Below are 22,810 nucleotides of genomic sequence, written 5' to 3' on the forward strand. Positions count from 1 at the left end.
GAGCGCTCTATTTACATGTATAACTAACTGCAAGCCAGAAGAGGGCATCAGATCCCAGTATAAATGGTTGTGAGCCACAATGTGGTTGCTGGGAATTGAACTCGAGACCACTGGAAGAACAGACAGTGCTCTTAACCATTGAGCCATTTTTCTAGCCCCATATATATATATATATATACATACACACATATATATATGTGTACATATATGTATGTGTGTATCTATGTGTGTGTATATACATACACACACACACACACACACACACACACACACACACACACACACACATATATGAGTACACTGTAGCTGTCTTCAGACACAACAGAAGAGGCATCAGATCCCATTAACGATGGTTGTGGGAACTGAACTCTAGACCTCTGGAAGGGAGATAATGCTCCTAAGCCCTGAGTCATCTCTCCAGCCTCCACATTTATATTTTATACAAGTATATAATTTGATCATTGCTTGAGCCAATGAGAAAGACATTCTTTAAACAATATTTTAATATTGTTGCTCTTGAGTTCAATTCCCAGCAACCACATTGTGTCTTACAACCATTTATACTGGGATCTGATGCCCTCTTCTGGCTTGCAGTTAGTTATACATGTAGATAGAGTGCTCACATACAATTATTTGTGTATGTGTTGCACACAAACACCATACATGTGAGCACAGGCATACATGTGCGATGACATGCGCGTGGAGGTCAGAGGACAACTTTCTGAAGCTAGTTCCCTCCTCCTGCCATGGCCCCTGGGGATCACACTGGTTGTCAAACTTGCACAACAATCACTTTTACCCACTGAACACATCTCTCACTGGTCCAAGGTAAATACTCTTATATTTTATCAACACAAGGGTTAAGAGAATCAAGTATGAAAACACCATAGCAAGAAATATCATCTCACTTTATTTATAACAGTAATAATTAGAAATAAATATCCAACAGGAAATATGTTTTTTTCAAGAGACCATAGAACCACATTCTGTGCTAAACCATAAAGTGGAACTCTGAATTACTGTTAAAAACATTGTGCAAAGTATTTACTGACACGTAGAGGTGTGACTTATTTGTTACCCCAATAAATAACCCCCTAGCAGCTCTGTCATCACCCTTCCTGATGGTCCTCCCATCCTCAACTGCTCTTGGCCTATTTTGTGCTTGCTCCATCATAGCTCTCGACTGGAGGAGACTTCTGCAACCTAGCCCAGCACAGCACTGAGCTCTAGCCAGCACACATGTGCTCCTCTCCTGGCCCAGTGCAGAACCAGCCTTCGATTGAGCACTTGATCCACCACTCTGCGTGTCGAACGGGAGCTGCACACGATCACGACGACACAGGAAGGCGCCTTAACTGAGGAACCTTATGAACTATTCCAAACCACCAGCCTTCAAAAGTCCCGAGCGGGAATAGCTTTGTCCTCTACATGCTGCAGAAGAAAAGAAACACATCAGCTTGTGAAAATTACCAACTTAATCACCACCACCCCTCAGACACATCCATGCAGCAAACAAAAACAAAATCCAAAATGAGTTAAATATTCCTCTTGGGGAAAATGGAAGGAACACCTTGAATTGAAACACAAAATCTAATGCTAGAAAGCACTAAACACAAATCCAGAAAACACAAAGCTAAAATGATGTAAAGAACAAACAAACCCCAAAACTATATTGATCCTTTAATCCCTGCACTTGTGGGGGGAGGGGGGGGGAGGGAAGCAAGGGGTTTTGTGTGAGTTCTAGGCCAGCCTAGTCTACACAGCAAGTGCCAGGAGAGCTAGGACTACATAGAAAGACCCCATCTCAACCAAAAAAGTAAAAACAATAAAAATAAAAAAGACTATATTAATAACAATAGAGTTGGATGGAAATATAACAACTCCTTTATGAGTACATCGAAAAGTTCACAGAGGCAGGCCTTGGGCATGAACCCTGCATCCAATCCCACAACACCCAGAGGAAGCTCCACTCCCAGGCACTCTAACACGCCCAGGATCAGAGGATCAGAGGATCCCAGGATCTTGCTCACACAAGGATCTCAGGGTCCCAGAGGCAGCTTGACTCCCAGGAGTTCTGACACACTCAGGATCTCAGGATCACGGGATCACATAGAGAGCTGAACTCTGAGGAGTTCTGACACAACTAGGATCACAGGAAGAACAGGCTCCAGTCAGACATAGTGAGGGCAGGTAGCACTAGAGATGACCAGATGGTGGGAGGCAAGCATAAGAACATAAGCAACAGAAACCATAGCAAGTCCTGGATACACCATCACAGTGGAAAAGCAAGATTCGGACCTAAAATCACTTCTCATGAAAAGTTCACAGGTATGGAGGCTAGTGAGTTGGCTCAGCAATGAAAAATCCTTGTTCTTGACTGAGGACCCAGGCTTGCTTCCTACCACCAACACTGCAGCTCACAACCACACGTAACTCCAGTTCTAGAGGATGCAACATCCTCCTTTGCCCTCTGCGGGCATCAGGCGTGACTGTGGTACAGACACAGATTTAAGGAAAACACTTATAACATTATAACACAAACCTCACAGATATGAAGACAATATTGTTAAGCTGTTACTACTACCCAAAGTAATCAACATGTTCAATGAAATCAGTTTCCTAAAAATTCATATATAGAATCTAATAGACCCTAAGTACTCAAAGCAACGCTGGAGAAGATTAATGCATGGCAGGGGTTGGTGGGAGCCTACAAACTGGGAAGACACAAAGGAATATGAGGAATATATAAAAGCAATGCAAACAGACAACCAGGTATTACACTAACAAGGAAACTGAAGGGCCTGTAGGCCCAAGATACTGAATTTCCTTCAAATAAGCCACAAGACACCAAAGTATTAACAAGGTTAGAACAGAAATTCTATAGCTTACAGGAATATAAAGTGTTACAAAACACTTTTACTCCCTGGTACAGACCCTGAGTAACTGCTGCAAATTTATAGGAAGAAACATTTATAAAGAATTACAGTAGCAATGTACATTCAAAAAGGTGAAACTTATCTAAATCCCTATTACTGACACTTAATTATAACACAGTCACAGAATAAAGTGCTACATAAGGGTAGATGTGATACTGCACATCTTTAATCCTTGCACTCAAAAGGCAGAAACAGGTAGATCTCTGTGCATTCAATGCCACCAAGTTCCATGCACTACATGCCAGCACTACAAAGAGAGATCCTATCTCAAGTCAAACAGACAGAACTAAAGAAAGAGAATTAAACACACACACACACACACACACACACACACACACACACACACACCCGTGTCAGCCCCCCCACGCCGGAAAAAAAAAACCCACAAAAAAAGAAAACCATATGGCAGGCAAGCCCAGATAGAGGAGCAACATATGCACATTATTTTTATTGAGGAAAGAAGGGAAAAAAATACTTTAACTTGAAGACAGAAAAAGTTCCATTAAGGCTTTTATCCAAATTTCAAGAGATGGTTCAAAGAATAAAAAAAATTAGTAGCATCACTTTTACCTTTTTAGTCTATTTACATGACTTCTTGTCAGTATCCAAAACCTAATACAGAAAAAGGAAACAATATAAAACCCTATGTGATTTTTCATTCACTAATATCTACTGGGTACACTGTCCTAGCTTATACTTCTCAAATGGTCCTAATAACATCCAACCTAACAGTATTTGGTATTACAAAAAGAAATAAAAACCAAATTTTTCATAAATAAGAATCTGGTATGATTTGTGGTTCCATGGACCCTCCCTCTTTAGAGGTGAGGCACCTGCAGACACACCTCTGACTTTCTCATATTTGTTGATGCTCAAGCAGCTTTGGTCACAGGTAGCTTATTTTCACATTTACTTAAATCTAAATTTGGAGAGACTACTCCCAACTAATCTAAGGAAATCGACTGTCAATAACTAGACCTTCACATAACCTTTCTCATAGACTAAGAACTTCTGAAGAAGATATCTAGCCAGTCTTCAACATAACTAAAATGTGTGTCAGTCATGACTCTTGACTTCCCTTCTGCACTCGTGTACTCTCTATTTCCTTTTCTTGATTAAAATAGGCATGAAAAGTTGCTAACTAGAGTGAAGAGCCGGCTCAGGGAGTAAAGCAGTTGCTGCCCGGCCTAACAACCTGAGCTTGATCCCAGGGCCCGCATGAGGAGAGAAGCAACTGACAGTGTCTCTTCTGACTGCCACAGCCTGCACACACACACAATGAGTGAATAAAAATTTAAACTGCTGACTATACTGAAGGGTCTAAGACCATCCTAAGTCATACTGTCAATGAATATTACTCTTTCTTTCAGTGACAATAAAAGAATCAGGTAACTTCTAAACCTAAGAAAACTCGAATTATCGTACAGTAGCCTCCAAGGCTCTCTGCTAAAGAAAAGTGTCTTTTCAAATGTCACCGCCATCCAAATATACTCTTTTTAAAAAGAAAAGCAAGATTCCCACTGTACTTACTTTAGCCAATAGTTCTTGTGTTTCCGCAGTCAGCGGGGCGTGAGAAAAATTACAGTGATCGCCCTGATAACATTTGGTTCCTGTGTGATAAAACTTGCAAGGGTATTCACGTAGCACAGTGTTAAAGAAAATAATAATTTTATCCAATTGAAATGATTCATTATTAATTTAATAACTATTTCCTTGAAATCTTTCCTACCAGTATATTCACTTAATTTTCTATTTAAAATATGAGACAATAAAAAGTCTCATTTCAGAAAGACAATCTTTTCTCTGTCACATAAAGTCTCAATGGACCCCAGGTAAGTTTCACTTACAGATGAAAGAAATGTATTTTAGTTACTTTGAGATGTGGTTATTGTAAAATGTTTTTGAGAATGAGGTGAAGTAAACTCAACGACAGCAGCAAGTTTTACAAATTTGGATCCTTTATGTATTAGGTTTGTTAAAGTAGAACCAATTCATACAACATTATTATTTAGGAAATGTCAAGTTAAATCTAAGACTTCTATAGTGTGTGACAAAAAGAAACAACTTCTGTGTGACTGATGGTGTCATTACTGTAAATGCTTGTATTTCATGACTTCATAACAAGTTTGGCCATTAGAACTAAGGCTGCCAGCAGGTTAAAGGAACCTCCATAAAATATCTCTACTTTTCTATATGAATACGGACTCAATTAAACACTATCACAGCAGAAATGACATTATTCTCCTGGGTCTGACTAGGTCTCTTAAACCTTCCACCACCCCTCAACAGCAGAACAGACCTGTACGTTAAGAGATTTTTCTTTAAGGTCCATTCAAAAGCATATGCAATATAATCACTCTGACAGTGAGTTGGGCTTAAACAGAACACCTTTGTTACAGCAGCAATTGTAGTTCATCAGAGTCTGTATCTTTCCTGTTCTATGAAGAGTGCAGGGAATCTTGTGATAAAGGATATTATGTAAATACAGGCAGTTCTCTCCTTTGGTACAATATCCTTGTACATAATACTTACACATTTCCTTTTTCTTCTCTATCTCTGCATCATGATCAAACTTACACTGGTCTCCCTGTGTAAACATAAGGACAAGTTATGTCTCACAACTAGACCTTTGCACCTTAACAAACTTAACTCCTCCTGAACTTCAAATGGACAAGCAAGTGCAGTAAGAATCTAGAGTAGCTAGCATCTGAGCACATGACTCAGCCTGCTGCACTTCTAAAACTTCCTAAAACATTTTCAATGTAAAGCATCCTTAATAAATAACCTTTAAAAACATAAAGCACTTCACTAATTTTCAAACTAAACTTTTTCCAAGAGCAAAGAGGTTTTAGAACTCCCAGGTATGTTTTAAGACTGTCACACAAAGACAACAGTTCTAGAACACTCCTGCCGTGACGACGCTGTAGTGTAGTGTGTCTGTTTCCTTACACACTTTCATACCTTAATACATTTCCTTTCAAGGAAATATTTGCAAACTTGCTTCCCTTTGCGTTCCACCGTGTGCTGGTTGATAAAGCCTTGACTCATCCTCACACGTGGCTGCTTCTCTTCAGGTTCATCAGTCTATAATAAAAAAAAAAAAAAAGAGAAAAAGAAAATTAAGAATCTCACTTTGTTCTACAAAACTGTTTTAAACTACTTTTACTACATTAGAATGTCTCTCTGATAGCTGCACATGGTGACCAATGCACCGTCTCAGCATACCAAGGCTGAAGCAGGGTTCAAGTTCAAGGCCAGCCTGGGCTATACATACAACAAGTCTCTGGCTCAAAAAAGCGCCTCTTCTAAAAGGGCCTTCAAGAGCTGAACTTTGGTATATCAGTTTATAAAATGAATGCTCATCACTTTCAATAGCATTCAGCCACTGAACACTAGTACTGATAAAACTTGATTATCTTATTGTACTTCTACAAAACCACATTCTGTAAAAACGAATTCAAGAAAACTAAAAAAAATGAAAATATATTTCTTGTGATAAAAAGAAATTTAAACTAGAAAGAGCTTCAGAATTATGGAAACGAGGCTGGAATAACAACTAACAAGAAGCAGTGGGAAATCTCTAGCTCCAGTGATAATATGTTCACAGTTTAATATTTAAAAAAGAAGTAAGAATGATAAAATCTATTTTAGCACTTTAGAAATAAAAACTATTTTTAATGTGTTAACTTGTGACAGCTTAGAACTTCTGCATGCCTAAGTAGTAAATATGGTTTTAGCAACATGGTACATGCAATTAAGGAGCTAGTGCGTGTCCTAATCACCTGCTTTGCAAGAATATCGTTATTAATTTATTAAGACCATAAAAATCATACACGTATCTCAGTTCAAATCTTTGGTTTTAAATGATTCTGCCATGAAAATCTAACACAGGTTTAGAACTTGCTTTTCATATAGAAGGGCTGTCAGTTCTGCGTGAAGAATCATTTGAGTCACTCAAGTCATAGAAGAGAGGTTAGGAAACCAAGTCCAGCCCTGGCTTGGCTCTTGTGTGGGACAGTCAGCCATCTAAACTCTGAGTTCAGATTCCCTACTTGTAAAATATGAGAAAAAGGACTGCTTTTATATTATATAAGTTTATTTCAATCTTTAATATTTGGTATCTCCCATCCCCCACCCCTTTTGCTATGAGATCTCACTGTTACCCAGGATAGTCTTGAACTCCTACTTCCACTCCTAAGCAGCTGGGACTACAAGGCACTCACAGCCATGCTCAGCTAACACTTGATATTTCTAATATTTTAACCTCCCCAAACTACTGACCCTGTGTCTAAGCTGAATAAGAAGCTTGCCATTCAGTTTAAAAGTCTTCAGAAAATCAGAGTCTAGAGAAGTCATTTGCTGTCCTATGCTGAAGTACATATGCATATTAAGGAAGGATAGTTACAAAGCAAAATCCAAGTACCAGGAACAGGACTGTGAGACTTAGTAAGGTCAAAGCTCAGAAATAGCTGTTTTAACTTCCAGAAGTAATCAGTCCAGAGGTTGAAGGACTGAAGTATATAAACTGTGCAGGACTCTATGGCCTTTCAACTGTCTCTAAAGCTGTTTCCTTTTGCCTCCCAGTTTTCTATAGATAGTGATGGTCTAACACTCAGAGACCAAAGGGCTGATGCACTCATGTTTTAGGCCAACAGGGAAATCACAGAGGCTGAAAGTGGGTGCTGGCAGCCAGTGCTAAGAGGGAGGAGGCAGAGGTAGAAGGACGGCCAGAGTCAACTTCTGGTCAAGTCTTCACAGGTACAAGTCTCCACAGAACCCTGTATGTGGGATGCTCCTGCCTCCCCACATCACTGAGCACTTCCAGAAGCTGGAGTGAAAGAAAAGCACCCTGAGGACATCCTCCTAAAGTCAATTCCTGTACCTGTTCCCGGGAGCCACTGTTCTTCAGCAAGGCCCTTGACCCTTTGTCTCCAGTGCCAGGCCACTTTCGCTTCATTTTCTTCTGTTTAACTTTCTTGTGACCAGCTTTAGATTTTTTATTTTTTTGTTTAGCAGCTAAAAACAAGCAAGTTCATTTTTTAAAACAGCATAAAGGTACGACATCAGCTTAACCTTCAGAAATATGCCTTATAATAACGCAGGGGAACTCTGGAGCTCAGCAAAGGAAAACTGGTGTGACAGCAGCGCCCTGACTGTCTAGGAGCTTTGCTATATGAGGCAAAGAAAAAAAGAGAATTCTAACATCCCAATTTCAAATACATTGTTTTTGAAAAGAAGAGTTTAATGAGAGACAAAATCAAAACAATTAAGCAATCTTGCCAGCCACAGACCAGAATATTTTGAAGATATAAGCAACTGACTGAGATAATTAGAATGACTACAGTTTTACAAAAAAAAAAAACTACAGAGGTTTAGGACCTCACATATTAGATTTTTTTTTTCTCTTGAAGATATGTCATAAATCTGAGGATGGTGGTAAATACTTGCTGCTGGCTGGTTTTTTTTTGTCAACTTGACACAAACTTTAATTATCTGGGAAGTCAGTATAACTCCATCAAACTGCCTGCAGACAAGTTTGTAGGGCATGTTGTTGGTTAATGACTGATGTGGAGGGTCCAGCTCACTGTGGGTGATACCACTCTGGACAGGTGGACCTGGATGGTTTAAGAAAGCAGGCTGAGAAAGCGCTGCTTACTGGCTTGCTCCTCTATGGTCTCTACTTCACTTCTTGCCATGCGTGGCTTCTTTCAGTGATGGACTGTTTATCACTCAGAAATATGTAACATGACTCCATCCCGTTCCTCCTCAAGGGCTGCATGGTGGTTTATCACAGCAATAGAGAGCAAACTAGGACAACTGTAAGCCCAGCACTGAGGACACTGAGGTTGGAGGATCAGGAGTTCACAGCGAACTTTAGGTACACAGCAAGATTTAGACTACCTGGGCTAGATGAGACCCCGTCTCAACATATCACAAGACCTGCAACAAAGAAAAAAGAAAGAAAAAAAAAAAAGAAAATGTTCCATATACACTAAGTTTACCTAGAGATGTACTTTGAATAGAAGAAACACTTGGAGGAAACACAGTAAATGAAAAACATTAAGCATTTCATTTAAATTGGGTGCTTGTGGCACACAGAACTTGAGAGGCAGAGTCAGGAGGATCTCTGAATTCAAGGCCAGCCTGGTCTACAAAGTGAGTTCCACGACAGGCAGGGCTACACAGAGAAACCCTGTCTCAAAAAAGAAAAAAAAAAAAAAAAAGAAAAGAAAAAAAAAAAGAGAGAGTGAAAGAAATGAAAGAAATGAATGTCTATGGCCAAATCCCATTTTAGCAATTTAAAATAATAATTTCTAGCCGGGCGGTGATGGCACACGCCTTTAATCCCAGCACTCAGGAGGCAGAGGCAGGTGGATTTCTGAGTTTGAGGTCAGCCTGGTCTACAGAGTGAGTTCCAGGACAGTCAGGGCTATAAAGAGAAACCCTGTCTCAAAAAAACCAAAAAAATAAAAAAATAAAATAAAATAATAATTTCAATTTAAAAAATAAAAATTAAAAAAAATGAAAAAGAAATACATTTCCATGCTAGGGATATGGTTCTGTGGTGGCATATTTCCTTAATACATATGAGGACTGGGTGATCAATCCCCAGCAATTAAAAATATATGGACACAGACAAGCACGATTATCCAGTCAGTCAATTCTTTAAATGAGAGTCATACGAACAGGCACAGCCTCATCTTTCATACATGCAGAAGCTGAGGATTCAAATTTCTTCTGATAGAGACACAGCCTTTGATAACTCAGTAGCAGCTGCCTAGTGTCTCCTACAAAATACGCATTTATATGTCAAGCAACCAAGTCTTGGATTATGTCTCACATCAAGCAATCTCGTATCTGACATAAATAAAGAACAACAAAAGTCACCTTTTCATCATAAGAGAAAGAGCAGGTGATAAAACACTCATCCAAATACAGACAACCACCCCAACTTCTACAAATGAACTTTAAGTGGTAAACAGTTTAGCGCTTACTCTGCTGGGTACCTTCTGCTCCTGCTTTCTTCACAGACTCTTCAGGAAGTAATGAGGGTTGAGCTGCGTTTGCCATTTCTTTGGCTTGTATGTACTGTTGAAGCTCTTTGTCAAAGTTATCTTCTGACCCCTGGCTGCATGTCTCACCATCACTATATGGGTCATAGTCCTTACTTCTTGATTTTTTACGTAGCAAACTCTTTGGTGATGTTGCAGCGTTTCCAAGGTGCTTAAACTAAGTAAAGATGAAAATTGAAATTTCAAAACTTAAGATATATAAGGAATAATGGTCATTAATTGACCATTATTGCATTTGCATGCATGGGTTTCATATAGCATTCTCTACACTCTTTTTTAAACACCTTATGTTTTTGCAAAATTGAAAATGGGCTGGAGAAATGACTCAGTGTTAGGAGCACATAGTACTACTCTTCCAGAGGACCCAAGTTGGTTCCCAGTACCACGTCCAACAGCTCACACCTGCAGGTATAGCTCGAAAGAATCTGATGCTTCTGGCCTTGAAAGGCAAACCAGCACTCAAGTGTACACACATACACACAATAAAAAAAATAGTATAAATTTTAAAACACATACACAAAAACCAACCAGCCAACCACAAGGAAGCCAAGGAAGATGGCTCAGTCATCAAGTGTCTCTCTTACGCAGGCATGAGAACACAAGTTCAGACCCCTAGCACCCATGTAAAAGCTGGGTATGGTGACCTCATAGCTGTCCCTAGGAGACAGAAGTAGGTGAATGGAGACAGACAGATCCAGGAGTTCACTGGACAGTGCATCAAGTGCACCAGTAAGCTCAAGGGAGGGAGGGAGGGAGGGAGGGAGGGAGGGAGGGAGGGAGGGAGAGAGAGAGAGAGAGAGAGAGAGAGAGAGAGAGAGAAAGAAAATCTGTTTCAAAGTAGAGAACAATCAAGGAAGCTACCTAGCACCAACCTCTGGCCTCCACATATATGCACATACATGTACATGAATGTGTACACACACACAGAAAACAAAACTTACAACAAATAAACTACAATGACATTTGCCTTTAATGATAATTTGGAGAAAGATTGTGAATTTGCACAAACGTATTTACTTGTCTGTAATCCCAACATGAGGGAAGGCAGGAAGAGCAAAAGTTCAACGAGAGGCTCAATTACGTAACTCAAGGCCAGCCTGAATTACACAAAATCTTGTCTTAAAAAAATATGTGTATCAGCTCTGGTTATTAAGATGTCTGTACTTAGCAACATGGGTACATATAATGCATTTTAGACATAAAGTTCTTTTGTTTTTTCATTTAACCAAGTCAGGCCCTTGCTATATAGCCCACCCTGGCTTAAAACCCCCAGCACTCCTCCCACCCCAACCTCTCAAGTGTAGGAGTGAGCCACTGCAGCCTTTTTCCTTTAGCCACCTGGCTTTATAAACTTATAAAGTTAAGTTCCACTGGAAACCGTCATGCCCATTTGTTTAGAAGCTGTTTCTGCTGTTTTTAGCTGTGACAAGACTATAACCCACAGAGTCACCAAGATTCGCTAACATGCTTTACAAAGAAGTTAGCCTACTCCTAGCAACAGACAATGGTTTTAGTCTCTAATTTATTTAGTGGGCAAAGAGGTATGCTAAGATGTAAGACTTCACAAAGAAAAACTATGGGACACTTGAGGGTTCTGTAAGCAAAGAGCTTGCTTTACAAACACAGGGCCTGAGTTTAAGCCACAGGACCTACCTTAAGAAAAAAGCAGAACATAAGAAATAAGAGAATCCATGGGGCTCACCTGATAGCAAGACTAGCTCACTTGGTGAGTTCTGGTGAGAGACCCTGTCTCAATAAATATATTACTTACATAAACACACACACACACACACACACACACACACACACACACACACACACCACAAGTGAATAATGCCTGAGGAACAACACCCAAAGTTGTCCTCTGGTGCTTTCAGTAATGCAGACAGATATAGACACACACTTCCACACACATGAGCTTCTGCCAACAATCACACACATAAAATGCTTAGAAAGATTTAAGACAAAAACTATACAATATTCTAAAGATTCTAATTCCCCTCTAAATAATCTATAAATTTTATATATTTCCAATGAAAAGCCTACCAGGACTACCTGACAAATTAATTTTAAATTTATATAGATGGACCTATATATAAGAATAGCCAAGAGAAGCTGGGTAGTGTGGTGGTACACATCTTCAATCACAGCACTTGAGAGGCAGAGACAGGTAGGTTCCTAAATTTGAGGCTAGCCTGGTCTACAGAGAAAAGTTCCAGAATATTTAGGGTTACACAGAGAAACCTGTCTTGAAAAAAAAAAAAAGAGAGAGATAACCAAGATACTTTAAAGAAGAAATAAACAAAGGTGCCAGGTCTTGCTGAGGAAGGATAAAATAATTCAGAGGACAAGACAGAGAGTTGAGAAGACTAAACATTAACACTTGATTTTAACAAGAGTGACAATGTAAAACCACAGGGACAAGACAGCCCCTTACTGATAAACTAATGGTCCTGGAACAATTAGGCATGATAATAACCAAATGAATGGGAAGATGGGTTGCCTGCACACCATAGAGATTATAAATTCCAATGTGAGAAGGTAAAATAAAGCTTTAGAAAGTAATGTAAGACAATAGATTCAATATACAAAGGACTAAATATATGAGAACATATTCTCAAAGCCAACTACTTTAAAACCGTGCCATTTATATCACTTGATGGAAAGCTCAAGTAAGCAGGTGTCTGCAACACATAACACATTCTATGATGACCAAAAACTACTCCTAAAGAACTATAAATTAAGAAAACAAACAAACAAATCACCATCACCACCAACGATAAAAACCCCATAAATAACCTCAATGAAGGTAAGGCAGATGGGAAAATTTGAACAGTTAAGTAACAGTAAGATTCTGAAAACACAGCTGCAAATGGGACACAACTGGGATGTCATGGCATCCTCCTCAAGCGGAACAACAGTGTCTCTGTCATCATGGCGGGAATAAAAACTGGCACGAGCCCTTCCTAAGACATTAAGAGTCAACACAAGGGCAGCACTGCTCGCATGAGGACCCAGTTGCTCCTCTCCTAGGGCGAGACACAGTGCATGTGCAGGATACAAGTGGAAGACGTGAGAGCACTGCTAACGAAAGCGACCCGAGGGCCTACCTACAATAGGATGTCCTGTGTTCAAATGATGTGTGCTGCAACAGAGATGAAGGAGCACACACTAGATTTAAAATTTTTAAACTGTATCCTTAGGGATAACCACACAAGCAGCAAGACTATAAACAACAAGGAAGCGATCAGTATCCGAGTCAGAACTGCTCATGTCAGGGGCTAACTCAGAGGAAGGAACAGCTCTGCTTTGTCTTGAGCTGCAGTGCTTACCTGAGTACCTGAAGTTAGTCCTAACCCAACATATATTTGCATTAGTGACTGAAGTGCCTGGGTTCAAGCAACTCTGCTTGGGGAGAACCTGGTTGTCCATCTTCTCATATAATCTTCTTGGAAATTACTTTTAAGACTTAATTTAAGATGCTACCTGCCTAACTGCTGGGGAACAGTACAGAGATTATGAACTGTAGGCATGAAGGAGTGAGGCCTGTGGGACTACCCGTGAGGGGTAATAAAGGGCAGTTGCTGGATGTGAGCCTTGGTTGTCATGACAGCTATACATGCAAAGACGGTATTTATGTGGTAGCTCAGAGGCTTCCCCGAGAGAGGAAGCTGTGCCAACTCTATCATCTCTCCTGGATCTTTTTATACAGCCAATCTGTGCCTTACTTTAAGCTTTATTGCCAATATGAACACATTCTTATGAAATATGTCAACATTTACAGCATCCCCCAAAAATTTTACAAAGAAAGAGGAGCAGATACTGACTTTGTGATGGACTGAACTCGAGTCTCCCCCCAATTCCAAGTTCTTATGCATGCATCTTAATGCTTAGCATTTTGGAGTATGGCCTGTTTGGAAATCAGGTCATGGCAGATGAGGTCAGGATGTTTCCTAGTCATGGAAAACCAAAGAGCACCAGAGGGGTCTGGAACAGATCTTTCCTCACACATCCAAGAAAGAGCCACCTTGCCAACACCTTGCTCTCAGACTTGACTCCAGCCCAAGAACTACAGGTTACTGCATTTGTGTTGCTCTTACTGCCATGTTGTGTCCTGGTACGGCAGCCCCAACACACTAATCTGGGTTTTCAACCAGTAATTACTAAGGCAGGTTGAATTAGTGAATCAGACCTTAAATTTTACATCTAAGTTGACAGGAAAGAAGCTTTTTGGAAAGAGTTTATAATCCATTTCAGGAACAGGGAAACTGATCTTGTTACAATACTGGCACATTCTCCATCTGATGGTAAGGGCAAGAAAGTTACTGGAAGATGACTGAGTTTCCTGACCTAAGTAACTGGCCCTGACTGCGAATACAGTGAGACAAACAGGGTCCCTCATGCTCTCACATCCACCCAGAGCTGTCTGTGCACCCAGCCAGCTGAATCTTACTTTCTTGGGAATTTGTTCACGGTCCCGTTTTACTTTCCATTTGACTTTCTCTGTCTGTGTTTCTTCAACTTCAGTACCATCTATTTCATCAATTCTGCAGCAAAAATAGCAAATAACACAAAAGGGTTTATTGCATAGCATTAAAATTCATCACTCGGGTTTGTCTTAAATCTGAAATTTGAAGTCTATTCTAAATTCTCTATAACAATAACAACAACATTAATAAAAACAGCAACGTAGGCCAGGTATGATGATGATGCAGTCCTGTAATCCCAACACTCAGGAGGCAGAGGCCGGTGATCTCTGTGACTTTCAGGGCAGTATAGTATAACATAGCAAGTTCTAAGCCAGCCAGGACTACACGCTGTCTCAAAATAACAACGATGACGTTGACCAATAAATGTTAATATGTATGTGAATAACCTGTAAAACAGAAGCTTTGTATTATATTATCTGAATGCATAAGAAGTAGCGTGTCATAAATCACCAGTCATTCCTCAATCCAGTCACTCAATACATACCAAATAGTCACCACACGTCAGGCTGTGGCCTCATGTCTAAAGGTACAAAAAGGAAAATGACAAGCTGTGCCCTTGCCTTCTGAGAGCTTCCTATCTTCTGGGAGAAAATTAATACAGGTACACATATAAGGAACACTTAAGTTAGACTTGGGGTTTTCTAAACAGAAAAGATATGGAAGAGGAGTGTAAAAGAGAAGGTGTGTTAGATACAATGCAGGATGCCTTCAGAGTTAGGAGACAAACACCCAAACAAGAAGATGAAAAACTCAGGCATGAGAGGTTGACCAAGCATAGCTAGTATGTGAGGTAATTCCTGAGCATATTCTAGCACAGCAGTTCTCAACCTGTGAGTCTACACCCCTTTGCAGGAGGGGTGTTGAACAACCCTTTCATAGGGGTCACATATCAGAAATTTACATTATAACTCATAACAGCAGCAAAATTACAGTTATAAAGGAGCAACAAAAATCATTTTGTGGTTGGGGGTCACCACACCATGAGGAACTACATTAAAGGGTCCCAGCATTAGGAAGGCTGAGAACCACTGTTGTAGCAGAACTCAAAATGAACCCAAGATGAAGGGATAGGAAATAACAGTTGGGAGAATTGTGCCTTAAACCACAGGCTGTCATTCTACTGCTCCCTCTGCTTCCATCAGGAACCATGATCCTCAGCCCTTGACCCACTCATAAGCCAGCAAGCCAACTCTAGCAACATTGAGCCATCCTGGGTTTTTATTTCTCCTATTGCGGCAAAAAAAAAAAAAAAAAAAAAAAAGAGGGTCTTGAAATGCAGACCACATTGGTCTCAAACTCAGAGATGTACCAGCTCTGCCTCCTCAGTACTGAGATTAAAGTCAACCACTATGCCCTGTTGCTACTTCTTAATCTCCTCGGCTGGCTCTTCACTTTGCAACTCTCAACAGAGCCAGTCCTCGCCTTTCCTTTTTCTAAGCTTTCATCCTCTGTGATATCCTTCAATCCTCCAGCTTCTAATATCATCTTATACAGCTAATTCCAATATCCTTGTCTCCAAATCCAAGCCCTTAACAACCAAACAGCCAACTTCCCATTCAACTGATTTACCTGGATACCCACCATGAAAACCACCTTTCAGTAAGACTCTTCCTTAACTATCTTCTTTACCACACAATCCTTATTATTCCACAAATACCTCCTAACTCCTCACCCACGTTTTCATTTCCTCCATGGCTTTCATTATCATCTAAACTTCGTATCTGTGGTCCACCTCAATAATACACAATTCATGACCACCTGCATTTCTCTGTATTTTATTCATTTACTTTTCTATCACCATGGCCCTGAATGACGTGTCTTCTGCCAGTAGAGGTTGTTTTAAATAAATGAATATTCCTATCAGGAACAAAGTCACCCCTGCTTCAAGCTGGAGACATGGCTTAGTAGTTAAGGGCACTGGCTGCTCTTCCAGAGGACCTAGCTTGATTTCCATCACCTATTTGGTGACTAACAACCACAGGTAAGATTACTTTCCTCTTCTGGCCTCCAAGGACAATGGACACACCTGGTGCAGACAAAACATTCATACATATAAAATAAATTAAACAACAACAACAAAAAAAAACCAAAACATGTTTTAGTGCACTGAAAAAAAGTTTACAGGCAAAATCAAAAGACAAACTAAGAGAAAAATACAGAAATCTAAAACCTTGAAAAAGACCTAAAGGCAAAGTGAAAAGCAGGCATACAAACACACACCTTACTTTCAGACCCGTTTTCACCTATCTTTTGGCCAATCCAAGTATCCCTTACATATTTCAGCCAAACTTTAGTAAGTGGGTATATTGTTTTATACATGTTTGAAGTGTTAACTATTTTTTTAACCTTACTCAGTTCTCATACATGTTAAAAATTATAATTCATTTCTCTTGTTGTTCTTACATGTTATCACCTGCAAGTAATGTGTCCATTTCTTCACAGTATCAACAGGACTTAATTTCCATGAATGATTCTGCTTTAGAAGCTGGGTGATGAACTCATATGTAATGAAGTAACTTGAGCACCTTAATCCTCTATGCCTCAATTTTCTCATCTGTAATGTGAGACCATCACTTTCTTCTTAAGGTTGATGTGAAACTTTTAGTTTCACATTAGGGTTGGCGAGATGGCTCAGCAGGTAAGAGCGCTGACTGCTCTTCCAAAGGTCCTGAGTTCAAATCCCAGCAACCACATAGTGGCTCATAACCACCCGTAAAGAGATCTGACGCCCTCTTCTGGTACGTCTAAAGTCAGCTACAGTGTACTTATGTATAATAATAAATAAATCTTTGGACCGGAGCAAGCAGGGACTGATGGAGCAGGGCCAACTGGATTGAGAGGGGTTGACCAGAGCGAGCAGAGGTCCTTAAAAAAAATTCAATTCCCAACAACCACATGAAGGCTCTCAACCATCTGTACAGCTATAGTGTACTCACATACATAAAACAAATAAATCTTTTTTAAAAAAAGTTTCACATTAATTACACAGCAAAGCTATGGTAGCCCAATTAGGCTAACAGTTTCCACTAAGGTATTTGAGACTGAGCAGTGAACATATACATATATCCTTTCCCCTTGAAACAGTGTTTCCCCTATGTAGCTGAGGTTGGCTTGGAACCTGCTATTTAGACCAGGCTGGTCCCAGTCTCCCAAGATCTGCCTGCCTTTCAAATGCTGAGATTAATAGGCCCAGCCCAACACTGTAATGTTATCTTAATGAGGGTGGAAAAAAACTCGTGAAGGATGTGTCAAGGGTTCCACTGAGGAAAGAGAGAACATAGAAGACAAGGATTTAGGAGAGATGGAGTTTGAGGGCATTATCAACTCAAAAAACTAAAAAGTGGGCCGGGCAGTGGTGGCACATGTCTTTAATCCCATACTTGGGAGGCAGGGTCAGTCGGGTTTCTGAGTGAGTTCCAGGACAGCCAGGACTACACAGAGAAACCCTGTCTCGAAAAATTAAAACCAAAAAAAAAAAACCAAAAAAAAAAACCAAAAACCAAAAAAACCTAAAAAGTGAGTGGGTATCTGCACAGAAATCCCGCACTCTGACTAAGTACGAGATTAACAACACGCTTTTCCAAATTAACAGAAAAACTAAGCCGAAATGATGCTTGCTGCTTTATTCTGGGAGTTCTGGTTCAGGATCACTGGCAGAGCAGTCTATGTATCCTTCAACTCTCGAGGTGCCGGCAAAGCCACCTCGGAGGTGACTGACAGCAAACACGTTAAGCGCACGTGCAAGGGGAGCAGCCGGCCCCTGGGGGCAGATTCAGAGGCTGGGGCCTCCTCCCGCCGCCCGGCCACTGCCCTCGCCCGCAGTCCCTACTCTGACTTCCACCCCACTTCCCCTTCCGACCTCCCCGCTCCGGTCCCGGCCCACGCGCCAGCCAGGGCTCGCCGGTTTCCAGGAGCGAGGGGGCGGAGCCCAAGCGGTGCCCTGCAAAGGACCAGAACGTGGGGATCACCTTTCCTCAGGGTCGGCGGCCGGTTTTTTGCCGAGGGCCGGATTGGGGGGCTTTGAAAAGAGATTTTCAAAATCCATAACTCAGACAGGGACCGTTCCTCTCCACGCCGAGCAGGTACTGAACAACCAGCGAAGCGGAGGCTACAGTCGCGCCAAGGGCCACACGCTCCGCCCAGCGCACGCGCACGCGCTCGCGCTCATGTTGCTTGGGCGCGACTCCGCGCGACCTGGCCAGCCCTACCACGCATGCGCAGTTCTCACCGTTGGTGGGGAGGCTTTCGGTGCCTGAGCTGCGCACGCGCAACTCTCTGTACTTATGTCCGATTCGTTCCTTAGTGCAGCACTACAATGTCGTTAAAAAATTAAAATAATCTTTAGGATTCTTCTTTAGAAAGCTGTGCTATTTTTATATGTACGAGAGAGAGACAGAGAGAATGAGTGCAGATGCCCGCGGAGGCCAGTTATTGTAACCCACCTGACATGAGTGTTGGGAACAGAACGCAAGACCTTTATGTTTTAACTATTGAGCCATATATCTCTTCCAGCCCCTTTAAAATTGACAGGTGACCAAGCAAAATTAATTGCACAAAAAGGAACCTAGACGATCTCTTCTGAGTAAACACATAAATATATTTAAAGCAGGCAAATTCAATAGAAAGTACTAAGTATTAAGACTATTTGGGGGTGGGGGGGTGGGGGGGTGCAGTCTTAGAGACCTGCAGATGAAGATGCAAAACTCTCAGTTCCTGCTGCACCATGCCTACCTGGATGATGCCATGCTCATTCCTTCATGATAATGGACTGAACCTTTGAATCTGTAAGCCGGCCCCAATGAAATGTTGTCCTTATAAGAGTTGCCTTGGTCATGATGTCTGTTCACAGCAGTAAAACCCTAAATAAAATGGAAGCTGGTAGCCGGGCGTGGTGGCGCACGCCTTTAATCCCAGCACTTGGGAGGCAGAGGCAGGTGGATTTCTGAGTTCCAGGCCAGCCTGGTCTACAAAGTGAGTTCCAGGACAGCCAGAGCTATACAGAGAAACCCTGTCTCGAAAAACCAAGAAAAAAAAAAATGGAAGCTGGTACCAGGGATAGGTCTGACCATGCTTTTGTTTGGAAGAATGTTGATTTCAGGACTTTGGATTTGGAAAGCGGTGGAATGTTTTAAATGGGGCTTAATGGACCATCCTAGTAGGAATATGGAAGACTTGCTGAGAATAACTGTGCAGACCAGGCCCAAGAGGTTTCAGAGAAGAATTTTCAGTTTGTGGCATAGAGACTGTTTTTGTGGTATTTTGGTGAAGAATGTGGCTGCTTTTTGCCCTTGTCTGAGAGTCTATGTGGGGCTAAGGTAAATATATATATTAATTGCATTGACAAAGGAAGTCTCAAAAAAGCCCAACATAGACTTTGTTCTCTGGTTAAATCTCATGAAGAGGTTTTTTTTTTTTTTTGAATAAGTGTAGCAGGCTTTGAAAGGAAAAATACAAAATATGTGGTTGACATTAAAGGGGCACCAGGAAGTGAAATGGAACTGAATCTTATGTTCAAGGAGGTTAAATTGAATTAAGGAAGTGTTGACCTTAGGCCAAGATCCACACAGCAAAGTACAGGTCTTTAATTCCAGGAGGCAAAGACAAGCAGATCTCTGACTTTATGTCCAGCCTTGAACAGAGCAGGTTCTAGGTGAAGAAAAGTTTTAAGTCCAGGCATGGTGATACATATCTTCAATCCCAGCATTAAAGGAGACAGAACCATACAGATCTCTGAGTTCAAGATCAGTCTACAGAGCAAGATCCAGGACAGCCAAGCTTAGGCAGTGAAGGAGTTGGAAAACAGAAAGCTGGTGATAATGTCATAGAACAAGAGGGTCATGTTTCAGCTCCTGCAAGCAGCATAACTCTGCAGTTTCAGCCATGTGGCTCTGGCTTTAGAGTCCAGAATAGAAGGGATTACTGGGACAATTGATGCTAGTTAGCTGGAACTAAAAAATTAGTGCTGATTAAGAAGAGACCAGCATCACTGAGGTGAAATCTTCCAGGTAGTGTTTTCTGAGAGCACAAAGAAGCTGTGTTCCAGAGATAGCCAAGGTTGTACCTCATGCTGCAGCTGTACTTGGTAATGTGTAAGAGTCACCAAGGTAGTACTGGTTTTGAAGGCATGAAGGTGTCATGAAAAAACAGTTGAGTCTTGGCACTGTGAGGCCGTGGAAGGCCATTGGTGATAGTGCAGCTTCCGTTGCAGTTGATGGCCCAGGACTGAAGGGGTCATGCAAAGGAGTTGAGGTTTGGCACCATGAAGAGCCTATGAGAGGCTCTTGATGAAGCCTCATTGCAGCAGGAGACCTCAATGTATTAGAGATGCCAGTACCATGGGATGATCACCAAGAACAGCAACAACAGTGGAGTGGATCAAGCTGGAGAGTGCTACAGAGGGCAGAGCTAGAGAAGTGAGGCCAACACTTTGGAGGAGCCCAAAAGATCGTGTGTGGATCCCAGACATTGGAACAAGAAGCTGTAACATTGAAGTTGCCTTGGAGACTTCAAGATGTTGGAGATGCCAGAGCCATGGGTTTTCTGCTGAGGAAAGCTGCTAACAGGGAGTGGAAGCAGCCCAGGAGAAGAAGTTTATTGCTGTCAACAAAGATGAAAAAGGAGTTGGAGATCTGAAGACCGCTTTGGCATCAGACATGGAGATGCAGAGTTTGGAGTTTGCCCAGCTAGTTTCCTGTCTTACTTTGGGGATTATAGTTAAGTGATTGAATGAATCTCAGAAGAGACCTTGAACTTTGGACTTTTAACATTGTTGAGACTGCTATAGACTATGGGGACTTGGAAGTTGAACTAAATGTATTTTACATTATACTATGTATGGATATGGCCCCCATAGACTCATATATTTGAACAAACCTATGGGGGAAGTGGAATGTGATGGTTTATATATGCTTGGGCTAGGGAGTGGCACTCTTAGGAGGTGTGGCCTCATTGAAGTAAATGTGTCTCTGTGGGCGTGAACTTTAATACCCTAGTCCTAGCTGCATGGAAGCCAGTCTTCTAGCAGCTTTCAGATGAAGATATTACATCTTTGAGGGGGAAAGCTTTCCCAAAGTGTTGCAGCTCTGAGGGGAAAGATATCCTGGCAGTCCAGAACCAAGGAACACCACAAAGTCACACTGCACAACAAACCTTAGACAAGAGATTTTTTTTTTTTTGAGAGGGAAAACCCCAGGGAAGGCTGCTGCCTCTGCATGGGTGAGAAGCAGCAGAGATCTAAGCAGAAGATTGGGTTTCTATGGATTGAGGGAGCAGGAGCTTCCCAGGATGGAGATTTCCAGGGTGAAGATTGGTGGGGTTTCCAGTCCAGCGCTTGGGCTTTTTAGTCTGCAGGGCAGGCGGGCGTTGGGTCCAGCAGTTAGAGCAGTTGAAGTGTTGTGTGGGTGGAACCTGGTAGTTGGAGGTGCTTAGAAGAGGGGCCTGGCCACTCGTGTGTCTCAGGAGTTTACACTTAGTGAGTTCCAGGGCTATGTAGAGAGACCTCTCAAAAAAGTAAAAATAAAAAATAAAAATAAATGCTCATAATAGAGTGAAAGATATGCAGACACCGGAAATCAGATTGGGCAGGGCAAAAAAGATGACATGCAAATGCATAAGATATTAGTATTCTCAAATAATTATAAAAGGGCACATATATATGTAGTAGATTTATCCCAAAGAGCTGGCTGCTCTTCCAGAGGACTTAGGTTGGATTCCCAGCATCCACATGGTGGCTCACAAGCTTCTGTACTCTGGATTCTGGGGTATCCGATGCCCTTTCTGACTTCTGACTTCTGAGGGCACTGGGTGTAAATGTGGTGCACAAATACACATTCAATCAAAACATCTGTACACATAAAATAAATCAGAGAGAGAGAGAGAGAACAATCAACCTGAGCTACATGAAACCCTGTCTCAAACCATCACACACATACTCAAATTAACCAGTACAATAAATGAAGTAAACATACTCAAAAGGGCAGATGTCTATAATTTCTGATCTTTAGAGATAGTAAAATGGGCATACCAGATGCTGAAGAGTGGGACAGTTTCTGTCTGGGTGATGGAAAAGTCTGGAAACCAGTACTAGTGACTGGCACACAATAGTCTGAGTGTGACTAATGACACTGACTTGTGTGGTTCAAATGTCAAGTTTTATGACATTTTACAAAATGAGAGAAAAGGAAGTGCCTGGCATGATGAGAGGGTTGACAACCTCTTGAAGACTTTGTCCCAGGGTTTGCCAGGTTCTGTCGTGAGGTTCCCTGCAATTGCCAACAAATCTTGCCGCATTTCTCACTGTTGTGGGAGTCTG

At 41.3% G+C, this 22,810-nt stretch overlaps 1 protein-coding gene across 2 annotated transcripts; it reads right to left on the bottom strand.

Annotated features, from left to right (window-relative positions):
* Positions 1-887: 887 nt before the first annotated feature.
* On the bottom strand, positions 888-18,704 carry Zc3h8 (zinc finger CCCH type containing 8). Of its 2 annotated transcripts, none has more exons than XM_006499947.2 (9): positions 18,468-18,704; positions 14,463-14,556; positions 9,944-10,166; positions 7,819-7,952; positions 5,898-6,020; positions 5,412-5,523; positions 4,467-4,576; positions 3,507-3,548; positions 888-1,431 (listed from the first exon to the last, which is right to left on the bottom strand). In XM_006499947.2, the coding sequence occupies exons 1-8, from the start codon at positions 18,542-18,544 to the stop codon at positions 3,516-3,518; spliced, it is 906 nt and encodes a 301-aa protein (XP_006500010.1). In that variant the 5' UTR covers positions 18,545-18,704; the 3' UTR covers positions 888-1,431; positions 3,507-3,515. The 2 variants fall into 2 exon arrangements, with proteins under 2 accessions (XP_006500010.1, NP_065619.2); NM_020594.2 differs by having other exon boundaries at positions 9,932-10,166; positions 18,468-18,640.
* Positions 18,705-22,810: the final 4,106 nt, after the last annotated feature.

The sequence above is a fragment of the Mus musculus genome, chromosome 2 (assembly GCF_000001635.26).
Source record: "Mus musculus strain C57BL/6J chromosome 2, GRCm38.p6 C57BL/6J".
Taxonomy (NCBI): domain Eukaryota; kingdom Metazoa; phylum Chordata; class Mammalia; order Rodentia; family Muridae; genus Mus; species Mus musculus.

Excerpts from the sequence above, each read along its gene's own strand:
- Zc3h8 (NM_020594.2), bottom strand. The coding sequence starts at position 18,544 with ATGGATTTTGAAAATCTCTTTTCAAAGCCCCCCAATCCGGCCCTCGGC. Across the intron at positions 14,557-18,467 it reads GCCGCCGACCCTGAGGAAAG|AATTGATGAAATAGATGGTA; the intron begins GTGATCCCCACG and ends TTTTTGCTGCAG. Across the intron at positions 4,577-5,411 it reads GAACTGCCTGTATTTACATA|GTGAATACCCTTGCAAGTTT; the intron begins ATATCCTTTATC and ends ACACTGTGCTAC.